The following is a 25,527-nucleotide window of genomic DNA, read 5'->3' as shown; positions in this document are numbered from 1 at the left end:
CTTGGGAGCTTGCCTATTTCCCCCTAGCAGAAATAGTTAGCTATGTGTCAGTGCTCACAGGCTTCGGGAGCCGCGCAATATGTATGAAAGAGCTACATGTGGCTCCCAAGCCGCAATTTGGCCACCCCTGAACTAAGACATTTGTGATCTTGCCCATTCTAAATTAATTCCAGGCTTTATTAAACAAAGTCACACCTGGCAAATAGGTGTGAATAAGGAAGGTGCCGATTTATCCTTTCATTTGGAAGCTACTGTTATGCGGACTGCTACTAATAATATAAAGATCAGATATAATTTTGATTTGTCTATTAGTAAGTCAGGCCAGTAATTTAATAAAAGTGATTCTTGTGTGAAAGGTATCTGTAGACTTGTGATCTTATTGAACTGGCCATTATTTCTTGCCCAAAGTTGTTTACGTGAACACATCTCCACCAGCAACGGAAGTAATTCCCAAACTAGCCAGTTTTTCCAGCATCTTGGCTGAATTGAATGACTCAGTGAAATTTTATTGGTGTGAGATGCCATTGTATTAATAGTTTTTAAAAAATTGAAATCTGATGTTAAATACTTTTGATCTGCAATTAGGTGATTTTCCCATTAGATCTTGGTATTTCAATCTTGAAATCTTCTTGCACCTTAGGGGTTTGGTACTATCTAATTCAGCTAAAATTTCATGTTTTTGATACTATACCCTCATTGTTTTTAATTAGCATTTCAAAGTCTGTTAATGGCCTTGACAGTGTTCCTGGTGTCTTTAAATGTTCTAGCACGTTTTAATTGAAGGTATTGAAACCAAGGAATGGCATCATTCAGTTGGCATTCCAGTAGCAATTTATCTAACAGTACACCTTTATTAAGAAAGAGCTCCGTGGCACAGAGTGCCAAAGCTGCAGTACTGCAGTCCTAAGCTCTGCTCACGACCTGAGTTCAATCCCTGGCGGAAACTCGGTTTTCAGGTAGCCGGCTTGAGGTTGACTCAGCCATCCTTCTGAAGTCAGTAAAATGAGTACCCAACTTGCTGGGGGGAAAGTGCAGATGAGTGGGGAAGGCAATGGCAAACCACCCCGTAAAAAGTCTGCCGGGAATACGTTGTGAAAGCACCGTCACCCCAGAGTCGGAAATGACCGGTGCTTGCACAGGGGACCTTTCCTTTCCTTTCACACCTTTATTAGTTAGGTCACTTAAGCTAGTAGAACCCACTTGTTGCCATTTTTTAAATGCATTATTTTCTTTGCCTGGCTGGAACCATTCTTGATTTTAAAATGACAGTATCAAGGTGCTAGTTTCCCATGCTTGGCATCCCAAATCTTCATTGAGTTATAGAAGAACATATTATCTTTTATCTGAGGTACCCTGTTATGGGGTTTAGGCCAAAGTATATCTTCGAGAAGAATCAGATTTACAAGGGCTTGTTTTATTTGGATCCAGCCCTCTATAGCAGGGGTCCCCAACCCTTGGGCTGATACTGCTTCATGGCCTGTAGAGTGAGGCAGAGATCTTCACCTACTCCTTATTTAAAGACACCCATGGAGGGGCAGGGATGGGGTGTGGGCTTGGGACAGCAAAATCCCCAGCACCCCCACCAGTCCGTTGAAAAATTGTCTTCCACAAAACCGGTCCTTGGTGCCAAAAAGCTCTATAGGATTCTTATGTAACCTCTTCACAATATTTGCCAAATTAGCCACAATGTAATAATTTCTAGGGTTGCCAGGTCCTATCTGCTTCCAGTGAGAGGCTCCAGGGTTCTTCCTTAGATCTTCTGCTGTGCACACAAAGCCTTCAAAACCATAGAGCTTGCCCAGAAACTAGTTTTTGAGGTGGGTGAAGACATCACTTTCAGGCAGGGGTGACCAAACTGTGGCTCTCAAGGTTCCCACCACGTCAGTTGGTTTGGATAAGGCATTTGCCTCTTTAAATCACTTTGCCAAGCCAGCCAGTGGCTTGGAGAATGCATTTTTAAAGTTACTTTCTTTCCACCTCTCTCCCCTTTACCCATCTATTTGCCTTCCTTTCTTCCTGACTTGTGGCTCTCAAACATCTGATGTTTATTCTATGTGGCTCTTACATTAAGCAAGATTGGCCACTCCTGCTTTTGGGTGACATCATCAGGGGTGCAGCTTCCCCCACTGGCCAGCAGCTGGCTGGTGGCAGATCAAAGCCCTGAAAAGTGGGTGAATCCTCACTGGGACCTGGGGGTTAGGAAACCTAATAATTTTGTAAGTTCAGCAAATCAAGGACCCCAGTTATTTGGTCTGTTTTTTCAATATCTAACACTAGTAAAAGTGTTTCATAATACGTGGAAAGCATTTCTGATCTTTCTCAGGTAGACAGGAAGAGTTCCTGGCTTGAGTTCTAGCATGAATAGAGAGAAATCTTCAGGATCTCTCTTCTGAATCAAATGATGGCCCATACAGAGGCTAAAGGTATACTAGTGTTTTGAAGACATGCACAGCTGTAGTGACACACACGGCAGTCATATCCTGCATTAGATAGATGTGGCATGTCTGTCTCACAGGAATACTTCAGATGAAATTTTGTGTTACCGTTATATACTTCCTTTATACAAAGAGAACTAGCTCAAAGGCTACCGAAAATCTTTAAAACAGTGAGCAAGCAAATAATTCCTAGGCTTGCCAATTCTGTATTGCACAATGTTGCTTATAAATCCATTTCCAGATATAGTGATTGACTTTGGTTTACTGATAATCTTCCAGTGCAACAACAAGAATTTTTTGACAATTAGGCATCACATCACAGCCTTCATACTGCGCAAATACAGTTCTGGTAGGGTATTGACAACTGCTTTGCTGGTATAAAGACACAGAGCAATGGTCCCCAACTTTTTTGAGCCTGTGGACACCTTTGGAATTCTGACACAGCATGGTGGGCACAGCTGCAAAATGGCTTCCACAAAACAGTGCTTGCAGAAGGCATAGCCAGCCATAAAATGACTACTGCCTCCTTTAGTCACACCATACAAAGCCTGGTGCTATGGTAGCAATTTCTGTGAAAATAACCCTTTTAAAAACCAATCTAATTTCTAATGGCCAATCAAAAGCCTAGCTGCATAAAAGCCCCATCCGGCCCCACCCATTTTCTAAAAACAACTGGAGGAGCCCAGCAAAGTTATCAGCATTGAGGACCATGCTGGGGTCCCCTTATTGAGAGAATCAAGCTAACAGCCTGCTGCTACATCTATCTCGTCAATTGAAATCAAAAGCCATTTTGGTATCTGAGGCTTCAGGAGACTCTGCCTATCCTAGCAACCATCAATACAAGAAACAACTGCTGTAGGCCTTAAAGCTGACAGTCTATATCAGCACTTAAGAATCCAGTTTTTGTGCTACACAGGAAGTTTTTTGACTGTATACTGCACCAAGCTGTGCAAAATGTAACTGACTGTGAGGTGGGATCCCAAAAATAGCAGAACATGGTTGGGAAGAGTTGCCTGGATAGGTATGATAGTACAAAGCACAGCATGTTTAGGACAGGACATCTCAACCACTGTTAGCAATGATCTGCCACAGATCCAACATTGTTCCATTACACTGGCCAAGTTTGACCAAACTTGAATGGGAAAAGATGCCAATAATTTCTCATCTTATTGTTTTGTAATACCATATTTCTTGGTGCACTGTCACCATCTGTTGTTGCACCTGTCCTAGGCAAACTCAACACCTAGGCATGAGTTGTGGTCTCACACTTCTAATTAGGCAGTGCATTTTTTAAAGTGTTGAACTGGATCTCATTTTTATTCACTCAAATGGCCTTATGAGTTATAAAAATTTTTTGCTTCAAATTAGCAGTGAGAAAATGCCACATTTATGTTAATAAATTAACTGTATTAATTTTCATTGTGACTGTTTCAAAAATGAACTTTTTACAGTGTTTTCAGAAATCTTTGGAAGTCTTCTATGGATGTTTTGGCAACTTCTGTACAGAACACATCATCAGGAATGGCTGCTAGCTTGTCCAAGGCAATGTAGCTGGGTTCCTTTGGATCATACTGTGCTCTTCCCAGGAATTTAAGAAACAAATGCCTTTCTTTAATTCGTAATAACTTTGAATTAAAAACCTGCAAATTAAAAAAAAAATACAAATGTAAAGTTAACTGTTTATATTGTTGAAGTAGGAAAAATTTGCAAATAATTTTATAAAGCAGATAAATACCATTTTTAAATGCATTAAAACACCTGCATGTGTTGTATAAAACCAGAAATCTACAGTTTTGCCTTTAATATTGGTTGCTTAAACCATGTTTTAAACTTCTCTCTATAACAACTGTGGTATACAGGTAACATACAAGAGTTTCACCTGAGGGAAATGACCAATGATGTTGTGAGGAATGTCCATTACATTGTGCAAGTAATCAAATATCTGTGTTAGTTTCCTTTTGTTCATGCCCAAATTCTTGGGGATTCTGTATACCATGTCCCTAATTTCCTTCTGACTAAAGCCAAGTTCAAGTTCATACACCTGAAAAAGAACAGACATTATGAAATCTATTAATACACTTCGGAACACTTTAGGGATGTATTTTGCCAACATTAAAGACCTAAAACTAAATGGGGGAGGGAGTTTTTCTGATCATTATATAAACAAACATCCAATAAGATTATAAAATGAAACAAATTGATTGTAAAACCAATATAATTAGTATTTATAGAATCTCAATTCTTGTTTTTCACCTGAGTATACAACTATCACACAATTTTTACTTAACGTGAAAAGCATGTTTTTAAAATTCACTGCTTGGGTCCAAGTTTTTAAAAAGCCATTCACTGACCACAATGAAAGTGATACCAGACATCTGCAAGCACTCTATTAATAATGGGATTCTCCTGCAAAAACCCACTGCAAATCATTGCGATAAGTAAACGGCTTTCTGAAAACAGGCAGGAAAGCACTCATTTTGAATTGGGATCCCTGCATGCAGAGGAACTAGTAGCAGCCTCACTCCAGAATACTACCAAACAATTCTATAATGCTCATGCAGCAACTCATAAGAATAGGCATAAGTCATTCTCATCCATACTTGAAGAGTTAGAGCTGCTGCCTGCCACCCAAGTCTGTGCTACACAGTTTCTGTGCAGTGTGAAAAGAAAAAAAATACCTTTTTACAGTGGAATGGCTAAGGACTCCTAAAGCCTGGTCTAATACTAGCAGACTTACCTTCAGATTTTCTTTAATAGGTTCAAGACTGCTGGTCAGTAACTTTGGAAGACGAGTTACTAAATCTCTGGTCTGTAGTTTAAAGAGAAGGCAAAAATGTTGAAGTCATCAGCATTAAGTGACATCTCCTTAAGGTGAGATAAATCTGTTCTTAATTTTTAGTTGTAGATTTTCTGGACTATATGGCTGTGGTCTTGCCATTGTGAGATCTGACATTTCACTAGCAACTGTGATTGGCATCCTCGGAGGTATAACCCAGAAAACTGAAGTTCTCTCTGGGCTTTGACCCAGAGAGAACTCCAGTTTTCTGGGTTACACCTCTGAGGATGCCAGTCACAGCTGCTGGCGAAATGTCAGGTCTCACAATGCCAAGACCACAACCATTCAACCCGGAAAATCCACAGCAACTAATGAACTCTGCCCGTGAAAGCCTTTGACTACATATTATTCTTAATTTTCTTTGCTAAATTATTTTCCTGTGTATGGACTTCAGAAAGCATACTTTTTAATTTAATGAGCAAAGGACATTTGGGGGGATGTGGAATGGTAGCCTGACCCTACCAGATCTTGGAAGCCTAGCAGGGTTGGTACTTGGCTGGGAGACCACCAAGGAATCACTTGGTGAATCACTTGTCTGAAAAACCCAAGGAAGTCACCATAAGTTGGCTGCAACCTGATGGCACTTTGCACACATACAAGAGACATCTGACACTTTTTCCTACATTGTGTAAATATTTTTCCTACACAGAGTAATATGCATCACATATGAAGATACTGCGTACTTTAATGCAATTATATGTACATACCACTTCCAAACACACAGCAAAATAAATACCTGTGCCATCAGGACATGGTTTTTCTTGTATTCAGTGAGGGCTTATGAATAGGTCATTGTCTCTCAGGCTGCTTCCACATGGAGACTATTCTCATAGCTCCTGCTGTTGCTGTGAATGCAAAGGCACCTGCAGTGGCAATGGAGCATCCATATGGAGTTCTCTTATACTTTTCTTGCTTCAGCCTGCTGTGGCTGCTATTTTCCCCCTCCCCATGCTTTTTTTGGGGGAAAATAACTCCACTGTGATCTGCTACAACAATGTACTAGTTCCAAGGTTTCATGTAAAAAAGAAAGTCCTTAGTCCCTTTTGCTGCAAAAGTATAAGGGGAAATGTGCAGCCTATATCTAACTCTGCAATGAAAATGGCTAGAATTGATCTTTTTAAAAATGAAGAGCTGGGTATTGGTTCATTATGTGAATCTGTCAATTACCATTTTTTAAAGGCTGTAAAAAGCCCTCAAAAGTGTGCTGGAGGAGGGGACGGAATTTGTGAGGGATATAGATGGGGCCTACAACACAAACAACCTCTTCACCCAAAAGCACACAGACTGATCTTTCCAAAAACATACCCAACCAGCTTTGGGAAAAATCACAGTAAAGTTGAGTATCATGGAACAGGAGAAACAGAGGATGTAATTACATGGGTGCTCCAAAAAACCAACACTGCATTAAGGAGCAAAGGAAGAGCAGAACATCTCTGTAAAAGCAGCCTCAGTTTCAGTACTACTTCAAACAATTGTGTTCCCCTATTAAGTCTGCACAAGGTGAGGGGCCATGGCATGTGTGTGGGGGGAAATAACCAATCGGGTTATCTCCCCATTGAGCAATAGCTTGAGCCTCCTGAGCTCCGGAACAAAATGAGTTGCTTCCTATTTACATAATCCAGAGCATCAGTAGTCCAAAACTACAAAAGAAATTTTCCACTATGCTGAACTCTGAAGTTTAGTAAGTAGGAACCTATTCATCTTACCCTAAACTTGTTAGCTTCAAAGGTGGCACAGCCTTAAAAACATGTAGTATCAGAAAGAGAGGGGGGATATTAAACATATTCCCACTTCCAGAATATTTAAAATTGTTAGGAACTTGATCAGGCCAACTGCACCATTGATTTATCTTCTGTTTCCAACGTATTAACAGCTTTCAAGAGTCCAAAACCCCGGGGCAATGAGACAGTTTCTTTTCTTTTCTTTTCATTGCATTGTTTTGTTTTTAAATTTTTATTCTTCTGTGTACCAGGATGGGCCTGTGGTGGTTGCAGTTCATCATCCTCCTGATAGGCATGGGGCTATCAAGTTTGCTTTTAGGAGGAATTATAAGAAAAAAATGTAATTATGCAGCATGCACATGACTTCCATTTGTTCCAAGAGGGATTAAGCAGGACAACTTCTCGCTCAGCAGTCTCCACCCTGTGTTTGCTGGTCTGCCATTTCAGGAACTTCAGTCATTTGAAATTCCAAGTCAGGGCATTTTCTTATAATACCCATTTTACTCCATAGAACAGGAAAACAAACCTTCCAGCATAATAATTAAACATTCAAACATTCTGGATGCCTCTTGGCCATCTAGATAAACAAGGCTACATAGTCGTTCTAGCCTCAAATACTATTCTAAGATAGCAGGCTTCAGAAGCCATGCTCCCCACCCCCCCACTTGTATTGCCAAGAATTCCTGCTACCTGCTTGTGGACCTTGTTTTGTTCCTCATGAATTCATCCCCATCACTCTGTTTGGAAATCTTCAAAGAAGATCATCAAAATAACCCAAGTGGAAGAATAAGGTACCTTTTTCACACTCAATCCAAGTTCTTTCTGGAAGAAACCCAGCCTATTATCCAGCCTTTCCACAGAGAAGAGAAGTAAATATGGAGCCTCTGAGACAAGCCGTGCAATTGCTTCCTTGCTGAATTTTTTTGATGCTAGATAAGCCACCCTGGAAGAGAAGACAGATCCAAAGGAAAATGAAGAAAATAAAACTGTCATCTCTTATCCAGCTGTGCCAATTCTTCAACAGTGTCAATCAAATTGACAGATTTGAAATAATATTAATAAGCAAAGCTGCCAAAAGGAAGGGTGGAAAAGCCTGCAGGTATGACAAAAGCAAAAATCCATGCCTTAATGAGAAAAGAAAAATAAATACTCCAGCACAAAACATTATGATTGTAATGATTTCCAGCTGTATTTAAATCAAAAGTCAGTACCAACCAGCTCAGGGAAATAATATTCCTATCCCTAAGGAAAATACTAAAACATGATTGCTTCTACAACTGAAAGTTGATTTTTTAAATATTTTCAAATAAGAGACTTACACAACCAAAAGGTCTCTTCCTTTAAAAAAAATCAGAGTAGCCAAGGCAACAATGCTAAAGATCTGTATTTCCCTTGTTCCCAACCAATGTAAGGTTTTCAGAAAAAAGCAGAGCATGAAAGTATTCTGCATATTTATTTAAAAAGTACTCCATGTCAATGTTATGCCCCAATAGTAACAAATGCCTGAACTCAAATACTTGATGGCAGGGGAGGAGGCGGGGGGAAGAAATCGGGTTAAATATTACATTCAAACAAATTCAAAGCTTTATGTGGAAATTATTTTACTGTAATAATGTCTATACAATTTAAACACAACATAGCATGTACGTTGCTTACATTGTTTGAACTTAACAATCCCCCTCCAAAAGGCACTTAAAAATGTTGTCACACTAATTTTAACACACCAAAGAACCATACACAACGTGCAATGGACATGGTTGTCCACACATCTGTTTCAACAGAATTTAATTCTCATCCAAGGATGTCACTGGGGCATCTTATCATTTGCATTACTGGTTTGTTTCATGCCAGATTGGTGCTGTAATATCCCTTCCTCCTCTTACATAGATAGGTCTAAATAATTTTAATTTTAGCTTTGATCTGATTTGTATTCATAACCTGATTCCTCCTCCCTTCCCCTTTGAATTAGCACAAATGTTTGTGGTTTTATTCACCTCTACCCCAGGGTTTACAAATGGATAAAATATACATAACCTCTTATAGAAATCCTAGGAATAATCACCTGAAAAAAGTTAATTACAACTTTGCAACTGCAAAGCTTGTTTTATGTGCAATTAGCAATGGCATCCATGAATTCTCATTTCATGAAACAATCTTTTTCCATGGAAAAATTTCTGTCCTGCTCTGCCTACTAACAGAATGACATTAGACACAATCCACCAGGAATTTCTCCTGGACATGCCCCTTGGAATGGATGGATTCTGCACATAAAAGCATTGAAGCAGGACAAAGGACTTCTGTCACCACAAGTCCTTCCATTTCTAGGGTAGTGACCACCATCATATATGTTAGGTCCCAGTGAGAAAGGCAGATTATTATTAATGTTGTAAGCCGCCCTGAGCCACTCGATGGGAAGGGCGGGATATAAATCCCAGATAAATAAATAAAATAAAAAAATAATAGCTGCATTGGAATCTCTTTATAGGATATTTTCTCAAAGTAAATACCACACTATTACCACTAACAATTTTGTAGTTGTTCTTTGTCTAAGCACCATGGTTTGTGGGTATAGCAATGAACTCAGAGCTCAAAATAAACCAGCCCCAAATCCCAGTTGAGTAGGGATATATTTTGTAGCTTTTGGCAAACAGTTATCTCTACATTGCACTTCTACATAAGAAGTGCCCTCCTGGCTTAGACCAGCTGCCCATCTAATCCAGCATCCTGTTCTGCACAATGACCAACCAGCAAAATTACCCACATCCCATTTGCCTGGGAGGGCCAAACAGGGGACAGAGACCTTCCCCTGATGTTGTCTCCTAGCCCAAGTATTCAGAGGTTTGGATGATGAAGTACCCTTTAGTCATCTTGGCCAGTAACTACTGATGGACCTCTCCTCCTGCAATGATACAGCAAGAGTAATAAAGAATCAACTACTGGGAAGAGGAATCATAAGAAAATAACATTTTCTTGAGCCTTCACTGACTGTGAGGAATAGGAAAAACTATAAACAACATTCCAATCTGTTTTCAATTAAACAGTGCAAATCTCCACAATTATGCAAAAACAGATGGCAAACAAGCTTTTCTCGGTCCCTCTCTTTGCCCAACACTGAAATAATGTAAATGCTGTTATTCTTTCCTACTCCATTGCTAGACAACAGTAAGAAACCTTTCATTACAAATAAAAAGCATGTTAACACCACTAACCTATGAATTAGCAATATTTCAAAATAAACTCTTGTAGCGAAGCTGTCGTATGGATATTTTGCAACTGTCAGGACAGTTATGAGTATTGGACTGCTAAGTTTGCAGTGTTTATCTCAAGTAATAAATGCCATATTTATTGAAACAGACGTTGTGTTCTCTGGCAGTGAGGATCCAAAACAGCAAGATATTCCAGGCAGCAGTTATCCATATTGTCTCAATCTGCGCAGGAGTGTTTAGGCACAGATAATTTATCTGTATCCCATTTCCAAGCTGCACCCCTTGTCAATACCTCCACCAATGATGACATGTACACAACATATAAATAATTCTGACATTAACCAAATTATGTAAGAGAACAGCCCTTTGGCACATTACAATTCTTTCCAGCTGGAGCCCTCTGTTCCTCTTAGGAGCTGATCACTGCAAATTTAAGGCAGTATATTTACTCAACATAAAACTTTGTAAGACCCTTTGCTGTTTAAAGCAGGCTGGAAATTTGGTGCAATTAGATAGATACAGTCAAACCCACCCTAGGACTTCTGCTTCTACTTTGTGCTCTGGGAAGTACTTTTACTGAAATGTTTCTAGTTGGTGTCATCTTGCACTCTTAAGGAAACTGCACACTCAAGCAGTGTGGCAGCTTCCTGGCTCATTTGATAAATGCTCCCTGAAGTAAAGGGAATGGGGTAGACCCATTCCTGAGCTGAAAGACTCCTGGTGGAGAAAAAAATTATCTGAACCACACCATAAGTATATATACATTGAGAACTAGTGTGGTATAGTGGCTAGAGTGATGCACCAGGATCTGGGTAATCCAGGCTCAATTCCCTGCTCTGCCATGGGAACTCACTGGGTGACTTTGGGCCAGTCACGCACTCTCAGCCTAACCTACCACATAGGGTTGTTGTGAGGAAAAAATGGAGGAGGGAAGAATGATGTAAGCCACTTTGGGTCCCAATTGGGAAGAAAGGTGGAGAATAGTGGAAGTAATCCATGTTTGTTAGTAGCCTAGTTTAAAATCAAAGCTAAGGGAAAATATTTTGCATTTGAGATGACAAAGACTGCAATCTAGATTGCCAACTGTCCTGTGAGAGGAACGGACAGAGAAATAAGAGTGCCCCTATGGTCAACTCTTTCACTGGCTGGGACCAGCATGCAGCAGCTATTTAAGGACCCAATATGGCTTGTCAAAAGATGTTATGTGTACAGGGAGGGTACTCAAAAGGGAGTAGAAGAAGGGAGGTGAAGGGAATAGAACCAAGGGTATGCTTGAAAGTGCAGTACTGTGAGAGAAGGGAGTTGGTTTTATTCTCCCCCCCACACACTATCTGAAGGAGTCTTGGGGAGGCTTACCTTCCTTCCCTTCCTCTCCCCACAACAGACAACCTGTGAGGTAGGTGGGGCTGAGAGAGCTCTGAGAGAACTGTGATTGACAGGGATAGATTATCGAGTTTATGGAAAAGTTATTTCCCTCTACCAGATTGTCTGAACAGGTTATCATACAAGGCCTATGCAAGATGAATTTAATTACTCAGCTTTGTCTTGAATAATCAATTTTATTTGGCTCAGCTCTGCATTTTCTCTCAGACAATTGCAAGAAGGTCAGTCTTAATCTTGCACAAACAGATTCAGATAAATAGACCTATTTCCTGTTTTAGTTAATTATGCTTAGGATATGCTCACCTTCTCTTTATCAGTAAAGAAATTGGTGTTTTTCTTTAAACCAAAATGCTGGATTAATACCAAACCACTAAGCAGAAGGGTGAGGCAAGTGAAATGTATTCTCAGCTACCCGCCTATTTTCTCTGTCTGTTTTCCTGGCTTTGCTATGTCTAGCAGGCTCCAAGAATACTTCCAACAAAAGACTTCCAGCTTTTAAGTCTCTGTGCAGTTGTTCCTACATCTTATTTCATCCCTACAAGATTAATTTGAATTCTCCTTCCTTGAGACAAATAGCCACTAGCTTAAACAGTTACATCAGCAAAGTCAAACTCTTTTTGCACTTGCTGTGCTTAGAAAAGCACACAAACACACACAAAGAAAACCTGTGCTCAGATCTCATGCACAGATCTTCCAAATTTCCTTCCCTACCCTATCCTTAGGAAAGACCCCAGGAAAAGCAAAGAGCAGAAATGATATATGCATGTTCATGCTGGACTCCTTTTGGAAATAATCATACACAGTACTCCAACTGTACATATTACAACACGTTAGTTTAGATACCTTTGAAGAAATTAATGTTATTTTGGTTTTTCTGTATTTGTGAATAGAAAATTCAATAAAACTTTAAATTTGGAAATAATCACATACAGTAATGTACAGACTCTGGCCTGTTTCTGGATACATGTGCTGCATTTGCTATCCTTAACATTTAAAACTTTGGAAGAGTATCAAGTCCCTCGCACCCATAAGATGTGTTTACACAGTTTAAGGAGACTATAAAATAGTTCATATGGAAAAAACCTGAAGAATAAAGATTGTATTATGTATGGTCAATATTTTGGGTTGCCATTTATAGGAGTCATTTTACCTGGTCTCTAGATCTTCCACTTCTTCTCTGAGAATATAAGGGTTTTTAGTGAGGAATGCTCCAAGATGATTATCTTCCACACCAACATCCTTAAGGAACAGAAGTGTTTTTGTAATATCTTTTTCAAAGTCTAACTTCAGGAGAAACTGAGCTGCAGCTGGACGTTTTTCCACTTTAGACAAATCAACTCCTGCAATAAATTTATCAGAAAATACAGCTTGTCAACCTTTTAGTTTGTTTATGACCCAAGCATTTGTAAGTAATCACTGAACTTTGTATACAGTTCCTTTGATGCATGTTCTGGACTGCAGCCAGCATTCTTTAGCTGCTCAGAATTCAGAATATATGCTTAGAAGGAAATTAAAAAATCATGACAGCAGTTTTAACAATTCTAGCCTATGTTTTATAAAAAAAAAATAGTAATTTTCATTATAGTCAGTCACAGCCAACTCTTTAACATGTAAAGGCATAATTTTCTTCAGGAATCCAGGAAAGGCCCTCAGCAATCTGGCACAGTGAGATTCTTGTGCAGGAAATCATTATTCTAAACTCTGCAGTTACAATGCAATCTGATGCAAAGTTACTCCAGCTTAAACCCACTGATTCAGGAGTGCATAGGACTGTGCTGTTAGTCTCCTTAAAGTCTACTGGAAACAATGGCAGTGTAATTTCAACTATGTGCAGGAATGAAATGTAAAACTCCTAAGTTAGCACTACAACTACCATTGGTTGCCACTAACAGAAGAGACACTCAGTTTTGCTCTTTGTATTTTTGCACATTCCATTTCTATTTCCTGCCCAGTCTTCATTTCCCAGAATTTTTTTCTTGAAGAACTGAAGATTTTCAGAACTAGGTTTCTTTTCATCTCCCGACAAGAGTGTGCCACTGTGAAAGCATGAAACACCCAGTCCAGGCAGAATTTTCAGATGCAGAGAGGCCCCTTTCAATGGTACATTTAGCAGCATGGGAGTCCCCGCAACATGGCTTCTGTCTGTCCCACATGGTAACTTTAAGTCAAGTGAAGAAGTCCGCACTGGAATAGCATCAGCATGAAAAGGAACTTCAGTATGTACTTTCTGCTGTGATCAGCCTTGGATTACAGATCTTACCAAGTACAACAGACAGCAGCTAAAACTGCAGTGGTTCCTATGATGTTAAAGGTAAAATCAGCAGATCCCAAAGGATGCTTCAGATGGTAATTCTTCACCTGCAGGCACTTAAGGCCTGTGCCTTAAGTTTCATGTATCTTTGGAAAGCTTAAATGTATCATTTTTATTCCTCAGAAGAAGTCCTCTAGCAGAATGCTACTGCTCATCAGCACCTGACCATTCAAATATGATTCCTCTGTACACCTTAACATATAAATCTTAAGGTTTTTGGATAAAAAGTAACATCTCAAACAGTTCAAAGCAGTATCTTTCTTGACTTGTTCATGGATTCGCAGGGAATGAGTTTGTACCCTTGAGGCTGAGGTGACTGACCTGGAGAAGCAGAGAAAGTCAGTTAGGCATTCACAGAAGACTCTCGGGGACATGTTAGATGAGCCCTGCTCTGAACGTGGCAGCCCCGTTGCTGCCAGGGAGCGTGAGGGTCAAGAGGGAACAGGGCACCGGGCTGAGGATAAGGGGAATGCGCCCTCAGAAGGGACCACTTCTTCGGTTGGTGAGCGGGAATCCTTTCGCGTCAAGGAACCATCCATGGGCAGGGAGAGGGGGGGTGGGGTCTTGGTAGTTGGTGATTCGATTTTTAGGCAAGTAGACAGCTGGGTGGCAAAATCGTGTACTGACCATATGGTGACTTGCCTGCCTGGTGCGAAGGTAGCGGACATTACGCGTGTAGTAGATAGGCTGATAGACAGTGCTGGGGAGGAGCCGGTGGTCGTGGTGCATGTTGGCACCAACGATGTGGGGAAATGCAGTCGTGAGGTCCTGGAGGAAAAATTTAGGCTGCTAGGCGGGAGACTTAAGGCCAGGACCTCCAAGGTAGCCTTCTCAGAAGTGCTACCTGTTCCACGTGCAGGGCAGGAGAGACAGGCACAAATTAGAAGTTTCAATGTGTGGATGAGACGATGGTGTAAGGAGGAAGGGTTTAAGTTTGTTAGGCACTGGGATGCTTTCTGGAACAAGCAGGAGCTGTACAAAAAAGACGGTCTTTACTTGTCCCTGGATGGAACCAGGCTGCTGGCGCTTAAAATCAAAAAGGTGGCAGAGCAGTTTTTAAACTAAATCTTGGGGGAAAGCCGACAAGAGATGAAATGTCTCTGGTTTGGGAAGACTCATCTCAAAGAGATGAAGGGTTTTTCTACCGGGTAATGGATCAGAGTTGTCCAATGAGATGGCGACAAACAGAATGGACTGCCTGCCAGAGTCTCGAGGCGGCAGGAGGAAGGTGGCGGGCCTAGCTTGCCTGGGAAATTATAGATGTTTGTACACAAATGCTAGAAGTCTTCAAAGTAAAATTGGTAAGTTGGAATGTTTAGTGTTGGGAGAAAACATAGACACTGTGGGAATTTCAGAAACTTGGTGGAATGAGGAGAATCAGTGGGACATGGTGATTCCTGGATATAAGTTATACAGGAAAGATAGGGAGGGAAGGGTTGGAGGTGGGGTGGCTCTGTATGTCAGAGAGGGCATACGGTCCAGTAAGACTGAGGTCAGAGAATTAGATTCCCTTCTAAAAATGCTTTGGGTTGAAATAGAGGGCCCAAAAGGCAATTTAACTTTGGGAGTTTGTTATCGCCCACCAAATCAAAAGATAGAGGACAACTATAATATGATGGAAGGCTTAAAGATGACGGCTAGACGTAAAAACTGTGTTGCCATAGGTGATTTTAACTACCCGCAGATTGATTGGGTCAATATGTGTTCTGGTTGAGAGAAAGAGATTGAGTTTCTAGATGCTCTCAATGACTGTGCTATGGAGCAGATGGTTTCTGAACCTACCAGGGGTGGGGTGATCCTGGATTTGGTCCTAAGTAATGCCCAAGACTTGGTGAGAGATGGAAAAGTGATCGCACCGCTTGGGAACAGTGACCATAACGTTATTGATTTCACTGTTTGTATAAATAGAGAGTTATTCCAAAAGACCGGCACAACCATGTTTAACTTTAAAAGGGGTAAATTCTCTGAGATGAGGAGGCATGTGAAGAGGAAATTGAAAGGAAAGGTAAATACAGTCAAAACCCTTGGGGAAGCTGGGAGGCTATTTAAAACTACAATCCTAGAAGCTCAGATAAAATATATACCACAAGTTAGGAAAGGTACAAACAGGTATAAGAGAAGGCCTGCATGGTTCACAAACAAAGTAATGGAAGCTGTAAAAGGTAAGAAGGACTCCTTTAAGCAGTGGAAAGCTAGTCCAAGTGAAATTAATAAAAAGGGAACACAGGCAGTGGCAAATCAAATGCAAGACTGTGATCAGGCAGGCAAAAAGGGACTATGAGGAGCATATTGCAAAAAACATAAAGACCAACAATAAAAATTTCTTCAAATATATTAGAAGCAGGAAACCAGCTGGGGAGGCAGTGGAGCCCTTGGATGACCAAGAGGTCAAAGGTTTACTGAAGGAGGATAGGGAAATGACTGAGAAGCTGAATGCATTTTTTGCCTCCGTCTTCACTGTGGAAGATGAGAAGTGTTTGCCTGCTCCAGAACCACTTATATTGGAAGGGGTGTTGAAAGACCTGAGTCAGATTGAGGTGACAAGAGAGGAGGTCCTACAACTGATAGACAAATTAAAAACTAATAAGTCACCAGGTCCAGATGGCATACATCCAAGAGTTCTGAAAGAACTCAAAGTTGAACTTGTGGATCTTCTGGCAAAAATATGTAATCTTTCATTGAAATTTGCCTCCATTCCTGAGGACTGGAAGGTAGCAAATGTCACCCCCATCTTTAAAAAGGGTTCCAAAGGAGATCCGGGTAATTACAGGCCAGTCAGTCTGACTTCAATACCGGGAAAGTTGGCAGAAACCATTATCAAGGACAGAATGAGTAGGCACATTGATGAATATGAGTTATTGAGGAAGTCTCAGCATGGGTTCTGTAAGGGAAGATCTTGCCTCACCAACCTGTTACATTTCTTTGAGGGGGTGAACAAACATGTGGACAAAGGAGACCCGATAGATATTGTTTACCTTGACTTCCAGAAAGCTTTTGATAAAATTCCTCATCAAAGGCTCCTTAGTAAGCTCGAGAGTCATGGAGTAAAACGACAGGTCCTCTTGTGGATCAAAAACTGGCTAATTAATAGGAAGCAGAGAGTGAGTGTAAATGGGCAGTCTTCGCAGTGGAGGACGGTAAGCAGTGGAGTGCCGCAGGGCTCAGTACTGGGTCCCATGCTCTTTAACTTGTTCATAAATGATTTGGAGTTGAGAGTAGGCAGTGAAGTGGCCAAGTTTGTTCAGGGTGGTAAGAACCAGAGAGGATTGTAAGGGACTCCAAAGGGATCTGTTGAGGCTGGGTGAGTGGGCGTCAACGTGGCAGATGAGGTTCAATGTGGCTAAGTAATGCACATTGGGGGCAAGAATCCCAGCTACAAATACAAGTTGATGGGGTGTGAACTGGCCAAGACTGACCAAGAGAGAGATCTTGGGGTCGTGGTAGATAACTCACTGAAAATGTCAAGACAGTGTGCGATTGCAATAAAAAAGACCAATGCCATGCTGGGAATTATTAGGAAGGGAATTGAAAACAAATCAGCCAGTATCATAATGCCCCTGTATAAATCAATGGTGCGGTATCATTTGGAATACTGTGTACAATTCTGGTCACCGCACCTCAAAAAAGGATATTATAGCATTGGAAAAAGTGCAGAAAAGGGCAACTAGAATGATTAAAGGTTTGGAACACTTTCCCTATGAAGAAAGGTTAAAACACTTGGGGCTCTTTAGCTTGGAGAAATGTCAACTGCGGGGTGACATGATAGAGGTTTACAAGATTATGCATGGGATGGAGAAAGTAGAGAAAGAAGTCCTTTTCTCCCTTTCTCACAATACAAGAACTCGTGGGCATTCAATGAAATTGCTGAGCAGTCGGGTTAGAACGGATAAAAGGAGGTACTTCTTCACCCAAAGGGTGATTAACATGTGGAATTCACTGCCACAGGAAGATAAAATAAAAATATGGAGCAGAGGTCCATCAGTGGCTATTAGCCACAGTGTGTATATATATGTGTATATATATATATAGACAAAAAAATTTTGGCCACTGTGTGATACTGAGTGTTGGACTGGATGGGCCATTGGCCTGATCCAACATGGCTTCTCTTATGTTCTTATTCTTCACACTCATGAAGAATGTGCTGTTAAGTTGCCAGTGACTCATAGTGACCTCCCTCCACGAGGTGTTCCAAGCAAGAGAATGAAAAGTAGTTATTTGCCATTGCCTCCCTCCAAATAACACCCCCATCCTTCCTTTGAGATATCCCATCCAAATACTGGCTGTGACCAGTCTTGCTTAGCTCCTAAACTGCTGCTCATATTCATGAACACATGTCAAAAAGAGAGAAGCTGCTAAATTAAAGTAGCTTTGTACACTTGGAAAGTACAGTGGATTGCCTTTACAATGGTACAGCACCTTCCCCTCATTTTAAGAAAAACATACATTTGAGCACTAAAGAAGCACTAGACTACTTTCCATACTGTATTCAACATGCCATGGTCCCCCCTGCCCCCTCTGCGGCACTTCTATCAGACTGTTAGAGATTCCAACACATACAGTGCCTACCAATCTAGGTGTGCATACCTAGAAGCACCAACTTCTGTAGAGTTTCTGAATGATCAACATAATCCTGAAGTGTAAAAGACTCAAAAGGAAGTGGTGGCACAGCTGCAATCTGAACAGCTTCATCTTCTGAAATCTCCTCCAAGGCTGATGAAGGCAATGACTCTTCCCATCCTAAAAGGCCATTACAGTGGGAGGAAAAAACAAAAATAAACTGAAAAAACGCACAAATACACTTGTACACTACATTATTCAGGGTGATCGACTCATTAGCAATGCTAGTAGCTTTCTTCTGATGCAGGCTATGAAACGTATTTCTACTTCTTATTCAACTATCAGCTGAACAATTATCCATGAGAGAAAGGAAATTTCAGGACAATGTGTTCAAAACACTCTGATCCTAGCCCTGCCACAAGTCAAGGATCCCATCCAGTATAGCTTTCTGTACGTTCTCTAATTTTAAGCACTAACAGCATTTCAGAAATCAGTTGACCAATGCACCAATCAAACACTGATTTCTGCTTGTCCTGGAACAAACAGCTTAAATCCCTGCTTCAGCTTGCCCTCCTCAAATGGCAGAGTGGGGAGAAGCAAGTTCATCTTAACAGAAAGAAGAGGAAATGTTTCCACTGAAGTACAGAAGGCAATTATGGCAGTTCTAAATTAGCATCAGTATAAACAAAGGAGTCCAAAGCTTTTCTTTAAAGAGAGAGGGGGGGTAGGTTATGAGCAGAAATAAGAGTTCATGCATGTTACTGAAGAACAAACTGAGAAAATGCTTAAACCATACTGGAATATCTTTTATAACCTAGGAAAAGTGATTTAAAGATGAGAAAACACAGAAATTAAGGAATCAACCTAAATACTACCAGTGTTTTATTCTCTCCTACATTCCAATTCAGTGTACACACAGCTATCCCACCAGGGATCGGGCCTTCTCGGTAACGGCGCCTTACTGGTGGAACCAGCTGCCGGAAGAGGTGAGGGCCCTGCGGGACCTAGGACAGTTCCGCAGGGCCTGCAAGACAGTCCTCTTCCGGCTGGCCTACAACTAATTGACACTGAGAATTTTTGGATGGAGCTAGAATGCATTCTGACAGACCGCTGGTTTTTATGTCCTATGTTTTATTAATTTATTGTTTTAACTGTTGCTATGTAATTGTTTTTAAGCCAAACCTGTGTAAATTTTATATGTTGTAAGCCGCCCTGAGCCACTTCGGTGGGAAGGGTGGGATATAAATCGAAATATAAATAAATAAAAATAAATAAATAAATATTCTCTTGCTTGCTAAACAAAAGGTTTTAATTCCTCAAGTTATTGTCATGTTATACGGGGGGAGGGGACCCATACCAATTACTTCATGTTTTGATAGGACTATCTGTAAGCTTTCATCAGCTGCTTTTAGCTTCATCTAAGTGTGACTTCTAATACAAAAAGTGAACAAATTGTAGTTGATAAAACTTGCACAACAGTAGTAAGTGCAGCCCTTGAAACAGATACTGCCTGATTATTGAGCAGTCCTGTTCTCAAGTTACACACACAGAAAAAAATCATCCTTTTATCATTCAGTAACACTTTTTAATCTCTTGCCCTAGACTGCAAATACAGGACTCCAGTGGAGTCTTACAGACACCATTCCTTAACTACACTGTGGAAGTTAGTTTTATTGATTTCAACAGATCATATGTCCAAGTAAATGGCTCAGAGTTGAAGCCGCTGAGCAAGGATGTTTTACATTGCTCAACCTATGCCAGACTAATTAACTGATCCCAGAAGACACCAGATTAACAGGAAGTAACAATACAACCCCCCCCCCATTCAATAGATGAAACATTATTAATATTAACTCCAGTACCACCAGGTGGCTTGCAGAAGGTCCCAAGTTCAATTCCCAGCAGCTCCAGTTAAAGGATTAGGTAGCAGATGATGTGAAAGAGCTCTATGTGAGACTCTGGAGAGCTACTGCCAGTCTGAGTACACAATATGGCCCTTGATGGACTGATAGTCTGATTCAGTATAAAGCAGCTTTAGCTGCATGTACATGATCCCAAGCAGTAAAACTAAACTAAATCCAAATTTATAAAGATTAGGGAGATGTGTTACAGAGCAGCTAGCCAGAAAGCCTCCCTTCTGTCATTCAAACCACACAGATGGTACTGCTCAGACAGCACTCCCAGCCTCGACAAGAGATTCTAATGGGGCATAAGGAAGAAGACCTTCTTGTCAGCAACATGCCAAAATCATTAAAGGACTTATAGTTCAAAACCAGCATTTGAATTGTGGCAAACAGGCAACAGAAGCCAGAGAAGAGCCTGCAAAACTTAGATTGGTTTGCAGCAACCCACTCCTTCCAGTTGCTATGGCAGATATTTTATATATTCATTTTCTTTTTACTCTGCCCTTCCAAGGAGCTCTAGACAGCATACATGTCCCCCCCCCCTTTCTCCTTACAGCCAACCTGCGAGGCAATTAGGCTTAGAGAAAGCAGCAGGGCCCCAAGTAACAGGAGACTTATACCTGGATCTTCCCAGGCTAAGTACTGTACCATGGCCACTACACCACACCGGCTCTCATCACTGGTACAATCACTCTTCCACTAAAGTATCTACATACCTTCGTAACGGCATATATATGGATCAGTATGGCTCAGATCTAAGAAGAGGTTTCTCTGGGAGAGGCAGTTTGATGTAGTGGTTAAATGTACGAACTCTTATCTGGGGAACCGGGTTTGATTCCCCACTCCTCCACTGGAAGGATTTTCATCTGTAGGGCAAAACTTTCTTGCCATCCCCCCCCCCTCCATTGCACCCTAATGTCTGAAAATATGAGATTCAGTCCTCAGACAACACTGAATCTCTAACAAGGTTTTATAACACTTGTTGGAAGTGGAACTTATCAAGTAAAGACAATTCAACTACGCCAAGCCATTTCTTACAATACAAATAATAATAAGATTTTAATCAGAATTTTAGATACAGTATTATGAGAATTCCCACTCCAAAAGTCCTTCATGTAGATTTCATTCATTACCTACCATCATCCAATACTTCGGAGTCAGAACTTGATCTTGGTTCAGTTTGTTTATAAACCAGAGAAAGTGAACTAGTTTCATGACTTGGATTTGGGGCAGCACTTGAACTGCAAAATTGTCTGAGGTTATCAAAAATAAGAGTTCTAGAGTTCTTTAATATTGGCTGGTGGAAATATCTGTGATGCCACAACAATGGCAAATCTGGTCGCTTTAGAGGAAATGTCCATGTTTTGATTGATTGTCTTCTTAGTTTTCTACTGTTTACAATGTTGCTTTTCTTCAGCAAGCAATAGCATCTGGATATCTGTCGAGTTAACAAAGCCATCTTACAATGGTATTCTGTAATAAAAGATCATTGAAGAAAAATGTTTATCATGCTCATGGAAAACTGTATGGAAAAACACAATACTAAAGGAAAGCTGAAGAACATGCAATATCATTCTGCAGTGTTACTATTTCAGTTTCTCAACTGTGAAACAAGTGAAGTTCTATGGCATTAGGTATAGTAATACTGGAGATGCAGAAACAATATAACCTTAATAAGATGCTTCAAGAATATATTAAGATGGGTAGACATGTTTGCTTGTAGTAGTAGAAAACAGCAAGAGTCCAATAGCACCTTAAAGACTAACAACATTTGTGGAAGAGTATGAGGTAGTGTGAGTCACTGCTCACTTCAGATATGATAGTTCAGAAAATCAGTAACATCAAAACCTTCCCAAACAACCAAGTCTTCTTGACAGTAAATATTAGCAAGTTTACCACTGTGTTAGATTTTGTGGGCTAGATTCAGCACATGCTTCAGAAGCTTATTTATGACATTATACATTTGTTAGTTCTGAACCTATCATAAGAGTTTTCCTTGTTCTGGTGCAGTAGGGTAACACAGCTACTATTCTGATTTTTGTCCCTACACTTACTAAGCCAATCTAACACCCATAGTTTGATAGGAAATCATCATTGTGATTGAGGTCTAAATTAGCAGGAAGTTTGACACTAATTTAGCAATTTCATATAGGAGTTTCCCTGCAACAGTAGTTTTCAAGTCAGCAGCAGAACATTCTGGAGACTTAATCTCAGTGGGTTTTGAACACTGTCAATTTTTATGCCAGTTGTATCTCCTTTTATTGTTTTGCATCAGGACCATCCAGTTCAATGAGTGTAGGGAATACACTGCACTGAAGGATGAACAAGGAAATGAGTTGCTAAGAGCATGGCTGACATAATGGCATTAAGCTGAGCAGGGTACAGGGTCCGACTTTGCATCAGAGCTTGTCAAAGATCTAGTTTTCCTATAAAGTTGCCTGTCGTGGTTATGTAGAAATAGTTTTAGATTAGGGGCCTATATGTATGCAAGCACTTGGATGTAGACAATGGTTTGTGTAGTATAGGGATGTCAAACATGCGGCCCAAGGGCTAATCAGGCCCATAAGCAACTAACTGTCATCTGCTTCTTTCTTTCTCTCTCGCTCCTTTCTGCATCACAGCTTACTTTGCCAAGCTTGCTCAATCACACAGGAGCTACAGAGCAAAGCTGACCAGCACACAAAGCAATTTATGTACAAAAGCTCACAATGCCCATGTTTTCCCCTGGATCTTAGGCTCAAAGCCTTGACCATGAGATTTCTATAATGAATGACAAAGTGGGTTTGCAATTTACAGATACACACCTGAACAGCCTACTCAAGATTTCTATAGCATAGACTGTCTCCAGATTTTGATGCAATAATTCAGAGCAAGAGGTGTCAGTAATCAGAAACTGTTAAATAAACAAAACATTGCAAGAGTGCTAATCTTTTAAATATGTTTTATTTTAAGTTTTAAAACATATTTAATTGTGTTTGTATCCTTTATAAAGTTTATATCTCTGCTACTTGGCATTATATTTTCTGAAACACATAGTCCGGCCCAACAAGGTCTCATTTCTGTAAGATCCATCCCTCATAACAGATTAGCGACGCCCCTGGTGTAGTATATTCTGGATAGCATAACAGAAAGAATAGATTCTATTCAAGGAAAAATAATTTAGGGACAAGGAAAAGTAGCCCTAAATAAGCTATGAATATGCTGATGTGTCTGTAGAGCCATGCAGCACTAATAACCTGAAGAAACAGTTTCTTTCCCAAAATCAAAGTAATTGTGAGTGATGACAAAGTGATAAAGCGGGTGTAATAACATCAAGGATGATATTTCTGGTAGTTCATAGATCATGTTGGCGGATGAGGTAAGAGTTTGGGATGTGAAAAGAGTTTGGGCTGTGGCTTGGCATACAGAAGTCCCAAATTCAATCCCTTGTATCTCTATTTAAAAAGATCTGGCATTAGGTGATGTGAAAGACCTTGACCTGAGACCTTGGAAAGCAGTTGCCAGTCTGAGTAGACAATACTGACTGTGATGGACCAAGGGTCTGATACGTTCATGTGAACCTCCTGGCAATATCCCATGACATTTTATCCTTGATCAGTCACCACCATTCCACAAAAAAACTTCAAAGAGAGACCCTGAATTTAAATTGTTGATTTAGAATTCACCAGGTTTTATACTCTTCATTTAGGCCTCTATCACGTTTCCTCTTAAACATTCATGATGCTTAACTGCTATGCAACTCTCAAACAGAGGAAATTGTTACAGAGACGTTTTATTAACTGCCGTTTTTTATATTTGTAATTGGAGCCTACCATTGCCCTTTCTTCTTACTAAAGGTTGAAGATGCAACCTAACACTAGTTTCATGTTCTATTCAAAGATGACTTGCATTCTACACAAAATGAAGACAGGTTTTAAGATCACAACCTGAAACATTATTCCGCCCCCCACTCCAATTTGATGTAATACTCCAGGGCACTCAAAAGCTTATGTATCATTTTGTAGGTTTTAATAAAAGACATTACAGGTCTTTTGTTAAGACCAACAAGACTACCTGCAATCTTAGACCACACCTTGTGCATTTCATGGCCTTCTCATTATTGTTTACAATCTATTTCAGATCCACCACTTCTAAGAACAATCTATCTGTTCCCTGTCCTTATAAGTAACCAAATGAGCAGAAACAGGGCTGTTCTAGGACAAGGTAAGATAAGAGGTTCCTACATACCCCCAGAAACAGAACAATGACTGTTAACTAAACATAAATTTTATCACACTTTTCTTGCAAAATAAGAGGACCATCTGGTACAGAATTACCCCCTCTCCTTGTAGCTTTCCCCCATCCGCTATTTGTTGCTTGAGCACTAGTTTAAATTTAGCTTTAAATGGGCACCACCAATACTCCCTCTAAGCAAAAACTCTGCTTTGTGTGCTTCTGGCATTAAAGTTGTGAGCTACTGCACAAATTAGTTTGCTCTGGGGCCATTTTTCCCGAGGTAAGACAAAAATGTTCGCCAGAGGCTAAAAAACTGTGAGCTAGCTCACACTAACTCAGCTTAGGAACACTGGGCGCCACATGCATTTGATGAACTGAGTTTTGACTCAGGAAAGCTCCTGCTGGAATAAATGTTGCCAGCCTGCAAGCAGCCTGTTTTATTTCCCTGCCACCAACTACCACGAGGAATTCATCCCCCCCCCCCCCCGGGACAGAAACACCGCAGCAGGACTGACTTGCGAATAAAACCGCATTCGTTTGTCTGCCCACACCAACCCCCCACCGAGGATTGTAACTGAAGGAGGCAAAGAGCGCCGTCAACGGAGCTTCTTTACCTGGCGGGGGCCGGGGATGGGCTAATAACTCTACTCCGGGGCTGAGGCCTTGCTCGGTGAAACCCACCGGCAAATAGATTCAGGAAAGGCGGGCGGGGGAGGCTTTTTACCTGCCATCAAGGCGGCAAGAAACAGCCCGGGTCGTCCCTTCGATTCCCCGCTGGCAGCTCGGCCTGCGTCGGTGCCGGAACGCCAACCGACGCAGTCCACCGAATTGAAGGCCTCAGCAGCTGCGAGGCAACCAGGCGGTGGAGCGAAGAGGCGATGGCCGGCCTCCAGCCCAACCCCGCCCAGCCCGCGGCGGCGCCTCCCCTGCCATGCCCTCGCGGGGCGGCGGCGGCGCTG

General features: G+C 40.9%; 1 protein-coding gene across 1 annotated transcript; it reads right to left on the bottom strand.

Moving 5' to 3' along the window:
- Positions 1-3,821: 3,821 nt before the first annotated feature.
- On the bottom strand, positions 3,822-25,525 carry MTERF3 (mitochondrial transcription termination factor 3). The gene is made up of 8 exons (XM_060243470.1): positions 25,293-25,525; positions 21,491-21,826; positions 18,477-18,629; positions 12,732-12,921; positions 7,788-7,935; positions 5,173-5,244; positions 4,315-4,476; positions 3,822-4,075 (listed from the first exon to the last, which is right to left on the bottom strand). The coding sequence occupies exons 1-8, from the start codon at positions 25,297-25,299 to the stop codon at positions 3,881-3,883; spliced, it is 1,263 nt and encodes a 420-aa protein (XP_060099453.1). The 5' UTR covers positions 25,300-25,525; the 3' UTR covers positions 3,822-3,880.
- Positions 25,526-25,527: the final 2 nt, after the last annotated feature.

Source organism: Heteronotia binoei, chromosome 7 (genome assembly GCF_032191835.1).
Source record: "Heteronotia binoei isolate CCM8104 ecotype False Entrance Well chromosome 7, APGP_CSIRO_Hbin_v1, whole genome shotgun sequence".
NCBI lineage: Eukaryota > Metazoa > Chordata > Lepidosauria > Squamata > Gekkonidae > Heteronotia > Heteronotia binoei.
The sequence above is the reverse complement of the archived record's forward strand: the minus strand, read 5'-3'. Positions and strand labels throughout refer to the sequence as shown.